Here is an 11,414-nt window from a genome sequence, read left to right as displayed (position 1 = left end):
GCCCCGCACCGTATGCCCGGCCGGCGCGGGTGCGACTCCGGCGGGTGCCCGGCGCGGTGGCCCCCGGCGGCGGGCCGGCGTGGCTGCGGCGCGGCCTCGGCGGGGTGGCCCGTGTGCCCGGGCGGCGCGGGCGCGGCCGGCGCTCCTGCAGAGGGAGCTGTGCGCCCGGCCCGGCGCACGCACGGCGCCGCCCGCTCCCTCTTGCCGCCGCAGCCGCCGCTGGGCCCGCCCGCCGGGGAGGGGCTCCCGGTCTCGCCGGCAGTTGCTTCCTGCTTCCAGCACATCCTCGCCGTCTCGCCGCCGGTCCGCTCGTGGGAGCCCCGGCCAGAGCCGCCCGCCACCGCCGCCGCCCGCTCGGCCCCCGCCAGCGCCCCAGCCTCGCCCCTCGGCCAGCCCGGCCCGCTCGCGCCCACAGCCCGCAGCCCGCGCCCCCACGCTGCCCCCCGCCCGCCCCTGGCCATGCTGTCCTTCCAGTACCCCGACGTGTACCGCGACGAGACCGCCGTGAGTACCCCAGCCCGCGCCCGCCCTGCTGCCGGCCGCGGGTGCCGCGTCTGCCGCCGCCCGCAGCTCCTGTCCCCGCAGCCCCTCGCCCCCTGCGTCCGTCCCCTCCCCCTCGGCCTTTGTTTGCGAGAAACGGGCCGGGGGCGCCGGGCTCCTCCCGAGCCGCGGGGGCCCTGGTGGCCGACTTTGGCCGCCTGCTGGAGGCGGAGCCTGGGGTCAGCCACCGTTTGGCCGCCTCCTAAAATCAATGGGGTCAAGGGCAGACGCCCAGGTAGGAATGGGCGTTTTACGGAATTGGGAAGACAGAACGTGTCACTGCTTTTTGGCTGGAGGAGGCTCTTGCTTGAATATGGTGGTAGGAGAAAGTGTGTATGTGTGTGGATGATGTAAGATTTAAAACAAAAGCAAACTTTTTAAACTTCCAGATTTAAAATCCTTAAGAGTTGAAGTTCATTCATTCGATTTTAAAAACGTGTGTTGAGCGCCTGCCCTGCCACAGGCCGGGTGCTGGGCGTTGGGCGCTGGGGATGCAGAGACAAGACAGAGTAATGGGGAGGGTGGAGCAGTGACCCCATAGGGTTGCAGTGCTGATCCAAGTTTTCCTAAACAAGAAAAAGAGTTCATGGGGGTGAGAGGAGGCCTTCAGAAGGGAGAGGGGATGGCCTTTTTCAGAACGAGTTTGTTTTGCTTAGTGGAGGGGTTAGCCATCATTTACATAAGCTGTAGATTAGCTCAGGGTAACTGTTGAGATCTAGTGGGTGGAAATCTGGGCAAACACGCTTTTTGTGTAAAAATTAATTTGGCATCTTAAGAACTGGAGTGAATCCAAACGTTGTGGGCATGATTTTCTTAGGAATAGCCAAATTTCTCAGATTACTTAGAATCAGAATAAAAAAAAATTGTATACATACATTTAGCTTTTTCGTGCTTACTCTGACCTGATTTATGCCAGAAAGTCTGTACTTCAAAGCACATTTCACTTTGGGTTAAAAGGTACTGAGACTTTTGAGTAAAGGACATATTGTTTCAAATTAAGACTTCGAAGTGGCACTGTGCATTCATGGTTTCTTTGACCAGTGACCATCTGGTAACCATGTTTTCTCTATTCAGCTGCTTGCTTATTAAATTTACCCCAACAGCCCGAGAAGCTCTATTCCTGTGTTTCCTTTGTGTATGGGAGTAAAGTGATCCTGCCGGGAATGGAAAAGAGGACAGACCAAGTAAGGAGACCTGAGTGCTAGTTCTGGTTATGCTGCTCGCTAGCTGGATGCCTTTGGGGAGATCACTTATCTGTTACAGGCCTTCTTTCTCGGATATGAAATATTAGTGCTGGCTTGGCTAGTCACAGGGCTTAGGACTTATGTTTGCAGTTAAGAATCTCGTCATTCATTTATTCACAGGGCTATTCTAGCCCTGCAGTGTGCCAGCCTTTAGTAATTGGAAGACATGTGAATATCTCAGTTCAGTTCTTCAGGATCTTTGAGTTTTCAGGATGGATAAAAATATAAAGAACTATCTAGTATGTGGCTTGATAAGTGTTGTTTTAGATTTGTTTTGTTTTTAGTGGGGATCGGTTCTTGCTTAGTTTTTCCATTTGGGTCACCAAAGTCCTGCAGTTCTAGAAAGGGTTAAGTGAGGATTTTTTGAAGACATCAAAAAGATTGTGAGCAATTAAAACAGTAATGAAAAATTAACTCAAAAGGTGCCGTGGATTTTAATATTCTCCAGTTCGTTCTCACCAGAGAACTTATGAAAACCCTAAGCCTCATGGACAGGGGAATGTAGCTCTCGTCCAACTTGGACCCTACCGTGTGGCTCCCAGTGTGTTTATCCCAGCCCTGATAGCCTACATGGGGTGTCTTTTTTCCTGTGACAGAGTCTGATCACCAAACCTTAGGCTAGACTTAACACATTTACTCAGATTGTAGCCTTGATTTCTAGGATGGTTTTGTCTTTCTCCAGCAGGTGCTAGAGATTGCTGCAGCTCTCTCTCTGTCACTTGAACATCTTTCAGCCATATACCAGGCAGTCTTCTGCCGAACTGTGGGGTTGCAGTGTGCAACCGTTTTTGGTGGATTTCTGCCCTAATAAGCAGAAATTCGGAAACCATGACACTTCCAGTGTAATGCCATTGTCCATCCCCCCAGCGTGTTGCTGTCAGGAAACATTCGGGCCTGCTACAGGGGTTAGAAGAGTGTGTAGGGTGAGTGGAGAACACAGAGGAGAATGGGATTAATTTCCATCAGGGGAAAGAGATCATATGTGAATTGAGCCTGGAATTTGGCCAGTTGGATAAGGTAGAAAGGACATTCCTGGCTACATGACCAAAATAAATCATAGTTATGTAGGGCTGGACAGTTGTGGACTTGCACTGGTTTGTAGGATGGCAGGAAGGCCATTGGCCATTGTGACCATCCATGGGTGGATAAGCTTAGATGGGGTCTGAAAGGAAAAAAAAAAAAAAAAGTGGTCAGATTTGATGGGCTCTGCCTACTGTGTATCGGACTCTGCAATTTACCCTGAAGTCAGCAGGTTAGCTATTGAATAGTACAGCTAAAATATTGCATAGTAACAGTGCCTTATCAGGGCTCTATTTTTAAAGGCTTTTGGGGAAGTGAGGAATGGCTGGGAAACTTAGATCAGATAGAATCAGACACTGCACAACTTGAGTTCAGGGGATGTGGCCATTAGACCACCCCACTTGTAGGGGATGGTCTTGTAGAAGAAGTAATGGGGCAAGAGGAGTAGGGTGGTGGCCCTTGGCTCCTGGGATTATCCTGGAAAGAATCCGTTTCCTATCCTGGTGAAAAATGTCTGCTGATTAATTGACCTCAATCTGCTTTAGTTGGTAATGCTGGTACCAGGAAGATGGAGCTGTTTTCTCAGAGGGAAACACCATTCAGGAGGCACCACGGGGTTCTGAGTCAGGGTCCAGGTGTGGCCCTGCCAATTTACACCTGGCCTGGTTCATTAGCAAGAGATTAAGTCCACAGGCTTTGGGGTTGGCTTATATAGAGGGTCACGGTTCTACTCCTTATTAACCATCAGACTTCAGTTTCCTCACCTGGAAAATGGGTTAGTAAGAGCCTCTCCATGAGATACTGTGGCTGAAATCTGTGGCACGGTGTTTAGTTCACCGTGATCTCCAAGCGAACAATACGTTTGCGGCCTTTACGCTTGCTAACCTTTGTGAATTGCATTCCGTACTCTGTAAAATAGGAATGTCATCCACCCTCTTACAAGGTTGCCGTAAAACACTAGGCACAACAGTGTGGATGGTGAGCAAATGTTCATTGCTTTGGATCTAGTATTAGGCAAAACTAGCATGATTTCCTTTTTTTTTTCTGCTTTCTTATGACAAGTTAAGTTTATGGAAACGTCTGAGTTTTAGTAACATCATAATCGAGGAACATTTTTAAATCTGGTGTGTCACCTCCAAGGAATATTTGGGGAAAAGCTGTTGGCAGTTTGCTTTAGTCCCAGCCCTTGTTCTGAACTCTGTGCGGCCGTGGGCATGTTGCCATCTTGTGCCTGCCGTGGTTCCTAGAAATGTTGGATTGGAAGATCCTTTACAACTTTAAATTTTTCTGATTTCTTATTGTCAGGGAGAAGAAGGTGGTTATTTTAAGCATGTTTAAAACCACTTCAAGGTGTGTAAAATGTGAAAGCCTTGCAGGTAAGAAGGAAAGATAAGTTTTCATTCAGTGGTAACAGCTACAATTGAGAGAGGTTTTCCATATGGGTTGAAAGTTGGTAATTTTATGAAGACTCATGAGGAGAGATTTTAGTCTGGTGTTACGTCCCTTGCACTTGTCAGTTGTTTAATGAGAATAGTTTCTGAGTGTTCTACCTAACTGCCCATTCTTCCAGGTGTGCATTTCTCCAGGTGCTCTCTCACCTGGCCCCAGATGAGGTGAGATGAAGGCCCTTTGTGGAAAGCCTGGGTTTTAGGCACCAGGAGATTCTTCTCACCTGGCCAGCAGCCACACTGGAACTGTGACCGGCCGTAGAAACAGCAGGTTTTCCTTTTCCAGGAGAGTGTTTGCCTCCATGAGAGAGGAGCCCTTACCTTCTGATATTATAGACAAAGCAAGGAGACAGGTTAAAAATTCATCTGAGACCCTGGTATTGTTCCCAGAAATTTTCTTTGAGAAACTATAACTGGAATGTTGGAGTTGTTCACAGAGATTTACTGGAAAGATGTTGTCCGTGTGGTTTCAGTTAGATTTATCAGGATAGCATGAAATGGAGAGATTCCGTAACAGTCTTTACCGTTGGGAATTTTCTTTAGGCATGATCACCTGGGAAATGGTGACTCCCACCCGCTCTGGCAGCCTTGCTCAGTTTCTGAGGCCAGGCCCAGGATGGGGGCTTTTCAGAAGCTTGAAGGTGTTGCTGATGGTCAGTTCCCTTGGGAGCTCCTAGAGCCGTCCCCTCCGCCAGACCCAGCCTGCACTAAGCAGTTGTCTGTCTTCAAATACCAGGCTAGTCTGAATGGGTGATGCCTTCGGGCCTCTTTTTTGTGTTTCGTAACAATACACAAAAGGGAAGAAAGGCTTCAGTTTTAGAAATATTCTTTCATTGTGCCTAAGTCAGCTTTTTCAGCTGGTATCAACTAGAATCTTTTTACTACACGTTGGTAACTTGCTTTTTGCAGTTGAGACTTACAGACAAAAACTGATCATGTAATACATTGCAGGGGGATTTCCTCATCGTTAGCCAGCCTAGCAGGAGCAGCAGAGCAGCCAGTAAGCACGTGTGTGGTGGCTTCTGCACAAACACGCGCTCGCTGCGTCCCGGCGGCATTGTGCGGTTCTGTGCTCTGCCACTGACCACACACTTCCAAGTTTCTTTAGCTCAGCGGCAGGCCTTTGTTTTGTGTTGTACAGACAGAGCAGTTCCCTATTCTGACCTTTCATCTTTCTTCCCTCCCCAGCTAAAACATTCTTTTCATGACGGGTGGCTTGACACCTTTGGGATCCTGCCAGCTTTGGTTCATGTGGTAATTTGGGCAGACACATTGCCAGTGAGCCAATTGGGGTATTTTCTCCTGTCCTTCTCTATTACATTCAGAAAATACCAATTTAATTGTGTGTTAGACACTAATTGTCCAATACCACATTTTGTCTGTTGCAGGTGCAAGATTATCATGGACATAAAATTTATGACCCTTACACTTGGCTTGAAGACCCAGACAGCGAGCAGACAAAGGTAATTGGGGCTTATAATTAAAGATAAGGTGGTCTTAGTACCTGACGCCAAACCCTAGCCAGTCGGTAGCTATGGCTTTTCCTTCCTGGTGTCTTCCCGTGTTTTCTGCCGTGGGGTGTCAGTTGAACCTGTTGCTGCCACCACTTCTTGTCAAACGATTCATGGGAGAAAGATGAGAGCGGTTTAGTCCCAGAGAAAATAAAATATTTGCAATAATGTTTACGGTTTATGGTGACACTGATGTACCAAGTGTTTGAAATGAAAATATGAGAAAGAAAGAAAACTGATTGTTACCAAGTAAAAATGAAAACATAAAAGAATGTGAAGGGAAAGTTGCCTAAAACATTTTTTCCAAAGGAAAAAGAAATCCTATAACGTTGGTCCTTGAACAACCTGGGGATCAGGGGCATTGAGCCCCCTACGTAGCTGAAAATCCAATGATAACTTTTGAGTCTCCAAAAAGTTAACTACTAATAGTCTACTGTTGCCAAGAAGTCTTACCAATAACATGAACAGTCAACACACATTTCATATGTGATAGGTATTGTATATTGTGTTCTTAAAATAAAGGAAGCTAGAGAAAAGAAAATGGTATTAAGAGGATCATAAGGAAGAGAAAATACATTTAGAGTTCTGTGCTGTAAAAAGCTCATGTATTAAGTGGACCCACACAGTTCAAACGTGTGTTACTCAAGGGTCACCTATATATTGAACAAATATCAGGTCTTAAAAAGTCAGTGCTGGTCTTGGATTCCTTATTGATTTTAATGCAACAATAATAAAACAAAAACCAAATTGTAAATATAAGAACATTCTTACATTTTATAGAAGTAAGGGGGTGGAGATGAGAATTTTCTGTCTAAAAATACAAAGCTTTCCTATTCTTTTGGAGAAACACAATATTTCTTTTTTTAAAGATTTATTTATTTAAGAGAGAGAGCACAAGTGAGAGCACATGAGTGGGGGGAGGGACGGAGGAAGAGGGGGAAAGAGAATCCGTAAGCAAACTTCCTGCTGAGTGTGGGGCCTGATGTGGGGCTCGATCCCAGGACCCTGAGATCATGATCTGAGCCAAAATCAAGAGTCGGCCGCTTAACCAGCTGAGCCACCCAGGTGCCCCAAAACACACAGTATTTTGAGCTGAAGTCTCATTTCATTAATGAAGTTGCCCCTGAGTGCTCTGTTGTACAGATATTCCGTTCTCCTTGGAGTGCCCAGGACTTGTCATTTAGGACTCATCCTTACATTTACTGTATCTGGTTAATGAGTTTGCTTGGGTGAGGGGATCACGTTTCTCCAATTCATCTCAAGTTCCTTGATGCTTTTTGTAGCTATGTTTACATATTCCGTAGTACATGGGAATATGTATACTATTTCTAATATGCTCACTATTCCAGAAATTTATGTGAGCTTCTTTAGAATCCCAGAAGACGTTTCCCATTTTTTAAAAAGCAGTGTTAAATACGCTCCCTTTCTGTCACCCTCTCCTGTTCTTCCTAGCATGTCTGTCCTACAACTTCTTCCCTACCTTTTGTCCTTGAAATAAGCACACCACCATTTTGAGATTTTCTAGTGGTGTTCCTTAATACTTCTAATCCTTTTTATCTCCCTTTCCTGACCTTTTAAGAAAGACAAAGTTCTCGTGAGTGAGAATGATTGGTATTTGGGTTTTCATAAAGCATTGGTTATAGACACAGATGGGTAGAGATTCTAAAACGAGAAACAGAGGGGGATCTTCAGTGGGCGAAGGCTCTAGCTCTGCAGAGAAGGCTAGGAGGTGCAGGGAGCAGGTGTGGGGCTGCCTCCTCACCTCGACCGCGCCACGAATGACCTAGATCAATGAGCATTAGCTTGAGCTGAGATAGGGATTGAGCCTGAGATGGAGAGTCACAGGCAGCTGCAGAATCTAAACAATGGGAAGCAGTGGGGAAGGGAGTGAGCTTCCTGTGCATCTCCTAGAAAACTGTCCCCAAGGACTGTCTCTGTGATAATTACTTTGTCTGGGGTTTTGGGTACAACCTGGATTTCTTCAGGCTTAGATGGTGATTGAGGGATTCAGCAATGTCAGAATGACCCAGTTTTAGTTTATGTATTAATGAACATAACATATAAACTTTGCTGTTCCTTAATTGACACTGGCTGGTCCCATGGTTGACAAGCCACTTATTAGTAGATAAAACTTTGCTAGTGATCTTACAGTCCTCATTTGATGGCAGCTAATGAGTATGCACTATTATTTTCATGGTATACGTTTACTGGATGCTTACTGTGTGCCAGGCACTTCATTGGTAGCTTTGCATACCCTATTTCATCTAATTCTCAAAGTCTAAAATAGATCTTTTTATTTTCCCCATTTTACAGATGAAGAAATTGAGCTACTGAATGATTAAGTAACATGTCCAAGGTCACTGGGCTTGTAGGTGTGGAGCCAGGAGTGGCATCCAGGTGGCCCAGGTTGTTACCAATTTTACATTTAAAAATAATAAAAGATGGGGCGCCTGGGTGGCACAGCGGTTAGGCGTCTGCCTTCGGCTCAGGGCGTGATCCGGGCGTTATGGGATCGAGCCCCACATTAGGCTCCTCGGCTATGAGCCTGCTTCTTCCTCTCCCACTCCCCCTGCTTGTGTTCCCTCTCTCGCTGGCTGTCTCTATCTGTCAAATAAAAAAATAAAATCTTTAAAAAAAATAATAATAATAATAAAAGAAAAAAGACTCCGGGCGTTATGGCTTTGGGAATGCAAGCTGTAGGGACATATTCGTGTCTTTGCTTGCCAGGGGACTTTGAGGTCCTTCTGCGAGGACCGTGGGCTGGCCCCCATGCCCAGGCCAACCTGTGCAGACAGCTTCACTCAGGTGTCAGAGGGGCTTTGCAGCTTTTGCCTCCCCTCTGCAGTCTTCCTACACATTCTTCTCACCCCTCTCCAGACAGGTTCGTTATTGACAAATAGTATATCATGTGGTTTCTAAGGAGTTAAATTTGGGTCTCAGACTGAAAAGGTAGGGTGTGCTTTTCCAATGAGCAGAAGAGCAACATGAACATTTTCTGCTCATAGTTATACACACATACACAAAGGTGTATTAGTCATACCTTGGTGTAAAAAGGAGCACCTTCACATAGCCTCCAGAACAAAGAAAAAGCTGCTTTTTCTTTTTCTTTTTTTTTTTTAAAGATTTTATTTATTTATTTATTTGACAGCACAAGCGAGGGGAGCAGCAGGCAGAAGCAGAGGGAGCGGGAGAGCCAGGTTCCCCATGGAGCAGGGAGCCTGATGTGGGGCTGGATCCCAGAATCTTGGGATCGTGACCGGAGCTGAAGGCAGATGCTTAACCAACTGAGCCACTCAGGTGCCCCTAAGGCTGCTTTTTCAATAAAAACCAGGCAGGAAATAAAGAACATATGTAGCTCTTTTATACTAAAATCTGAAATGCTATCAGTATGTCTTTGATTTAATCTAGTATTTAATATGGGTTATCCATTTCTGACAGTGCCTGGCATTTAAGGCTTTATCCTTTATAAAAGAATATCAGAGCAGACCTGTAGCTTAAAAAGTTCTCAAAAACCAGGGTAGGAAGGTGTTGAATCTAGATGAATCCTTTCAAGCTGTCAAGGGCCATATAATCCCATTTTATAGCAAATATTCCAGATTGTAGAAGATCCTGCACAACTCAGTTGATTCTCTGAAGTATATCCAACCTTGACATGAAAACTTGAGAGAGACTTTGTAAAGAGGAAACAGATCAGTGCTGCCCAGTAGGTAAATAATACCAGCCACATACATAATTCAAATTTTTCTAGTAGCACATTTTAAAAAGTAAAAAGAAACAGTTGGAATTAATTATATAGTACTATATTTCATTAATTAGTATTGTCAAAATATAAATAACAGGTAATCAATATAAAATATTATTAAAATATTTTACTTTTTTTTTCGAGACTAAGTTTTTGAAATGCAGTGTGTATTTTACACTTCCTGCACGTATCCGTTCAGAGCAGCCACACTTCAGGTGCTCAGACGCCACATGTGGCTAGTGGCTATGTATTGGACAATGAAGATATATAGACCAATGTTTCATGTGAATAGAGATTAAAGAACATATATGTTAGTAGATTTAAAAGAAAGCAGAATTTATCACAGGAATTGAAGAAGAGTTTAATATTAATATAAAAATGGATTAAATAAAGCTATATAATTCTAATTAATATCAAAAAGAAATTAAAGAAAATTTAAAAGTAAAGTAGAAATAACAGTGCTTTATCAAGATGACATGTCATTCAAAAACAACAACTTAATCACTAGGCTAAAATGTCTCCATCACTACTATTTTTATATGTTTACAAAGCTTTGACCAGTACAATAAAACATGAACCAAAATTTGGAGAAAAGAAAATAAAATTATCATTAACTATAGATTATATGATCATGTGTCTAGAAAACCTGAGGTAAACAAATGAGAACTTACTACTGATTCAGTAGCGTGTGTACAAAATAATACGTACGAAGTACAAAACTGTTAACCCTCGTATCATTGATAATGAGAAATTAACCCATTTGATGGCAACAAAAAGCAAACACTTGGGAATGGAAAAGAGATTTCACACCTCCTGGGAGAGTAATAATGCCATTTCGGAAATATGGAGATCTCAAAGTGTCAGTTTGGGGTGTTATTTCTATTAGTGAAAAGTTAGCATTTGCGTAGAATGTGTTGAATCTGCTCAGTGAAGTCGTAGATACATCTATTAAAATGTTGGGCTGTAAAGATTGCTTACTAACCTGAGAGAGTGCTTATGATGGAATATTAAGTGGGAGAAGAATACAAAATTCCAGCGCTTCAAATGATTACAGCTTTAAAAATGACCTCTGTAAAAATGAGTGTAAGAGAATATATATGGAAAGAGGACTCAACAACAAAAATCAGATAAAGGGAAAGCTGTGGGTTGAAAGTACTTAGAGACCTAGGCATGACTCTTGAAGCATCTGAACCACGGTGAAATCTCACTGGTGTAAGTGGAACACCAGGGTCACCTTGGAAGTTTTCAGCATGGAGTGCTAGACAGGGAGGTTTGCAGTCATTAAAAATGATCTGAGGGCTAAATAAGCAGGTCCCAAAAGGCAGTTAGCTCATACTCCTTTCAACAGGCATTTCCAGCGTGTTCCACGCACATCGTGGGAGGCGTTTTGGACGCCAGTGTTTTGACACTGAGGTTAATTTGAGCCTTCAGTCTAATAACAAGTCCCCGCTCCCCCGTCCTTCATCCACTGACACTAATGTGCCTGTGGCTGGCATCCTCATGTTTTAACTTTCGAAATTTCTTTCTTGTTTCTGGTGGCAAACAAGCAATCCCCAAACCCCAGACACTGCCGTAGCTTTTTGCGACCTCTGTCTTCCTCTCTTTGGTGTCCTGACCCCTTGGGAGGTGCCCTGGTCAGATGTTATTTCAGATCTTCTCATGGGCTGTCTCCCTCTCTTCCTCTGCCTGTCCACAAGCCACTCTCCATGCCCCTTGATGTAGCTGAGCCACCTTCCCTTGTCACCACACCCAGGAACATTTCCTGTCAGTACAGACCAGCCTCCATCATGAGCAGCCATGGCCCACTTGTCAAATCCAGAAACTTCCCAACCCTGTGTTGTTCACTGTGCATGTGGACCACACATCTGGGGGAGTCATGGAGACGTGTGTGTGTCCTGGCCAGGGGACT

General features: G+C 44.8%; 1 protein-coding gene across 2 annotated transcripts in view; it reads left to right on the top strand.

Moving 5' to 3' along the window:
• The first annotated feature begins 428 nt into the window (after positions 1-428).
• LOC103675856 (prolyl endopeptidase) overlaps positions 429-11,414 on the top strand; it is a 111,790-nt gene continuing 100,804 nt past the window's right edge. For both annotated transcript variants that reach the window (XM_040627578.1, XM_040627579.1), the window contains exons 1-2: positions 429-504; positions 5,641-5,715. In XM_040627578.1, the coding sequence (XP_040483512.1) occupies positions 460-504; positions 5,641-5,715 (120 nt within the window). In that variant the 5' untranslated portion in view covers positions 429-459. The remainder of the gene's footprint in view (positions 505-5,640; positions 5,716-11,414) is intronic.

The sequence above is a fragment of the Ursus maritimus genome, unplaced genomic scaffold, assembly GCF_017311325.1.
Source record: "Ursus maritimus isolate PB19 unplaced genomic scaffold, ASM1731132v1 scaffold_13, whole genome shotgun sequence".
Taxonomy (NCBI): Eukaryota; Metazoa; Chordata; class Mammalia; order Carnivora; family Ursidae; genus Ursus; species Ursus maritimus.
Note: the sequence above shows the minus strand (reverse complement) of the source record. Positions and strands in the feature narration are given on the sequence as shown.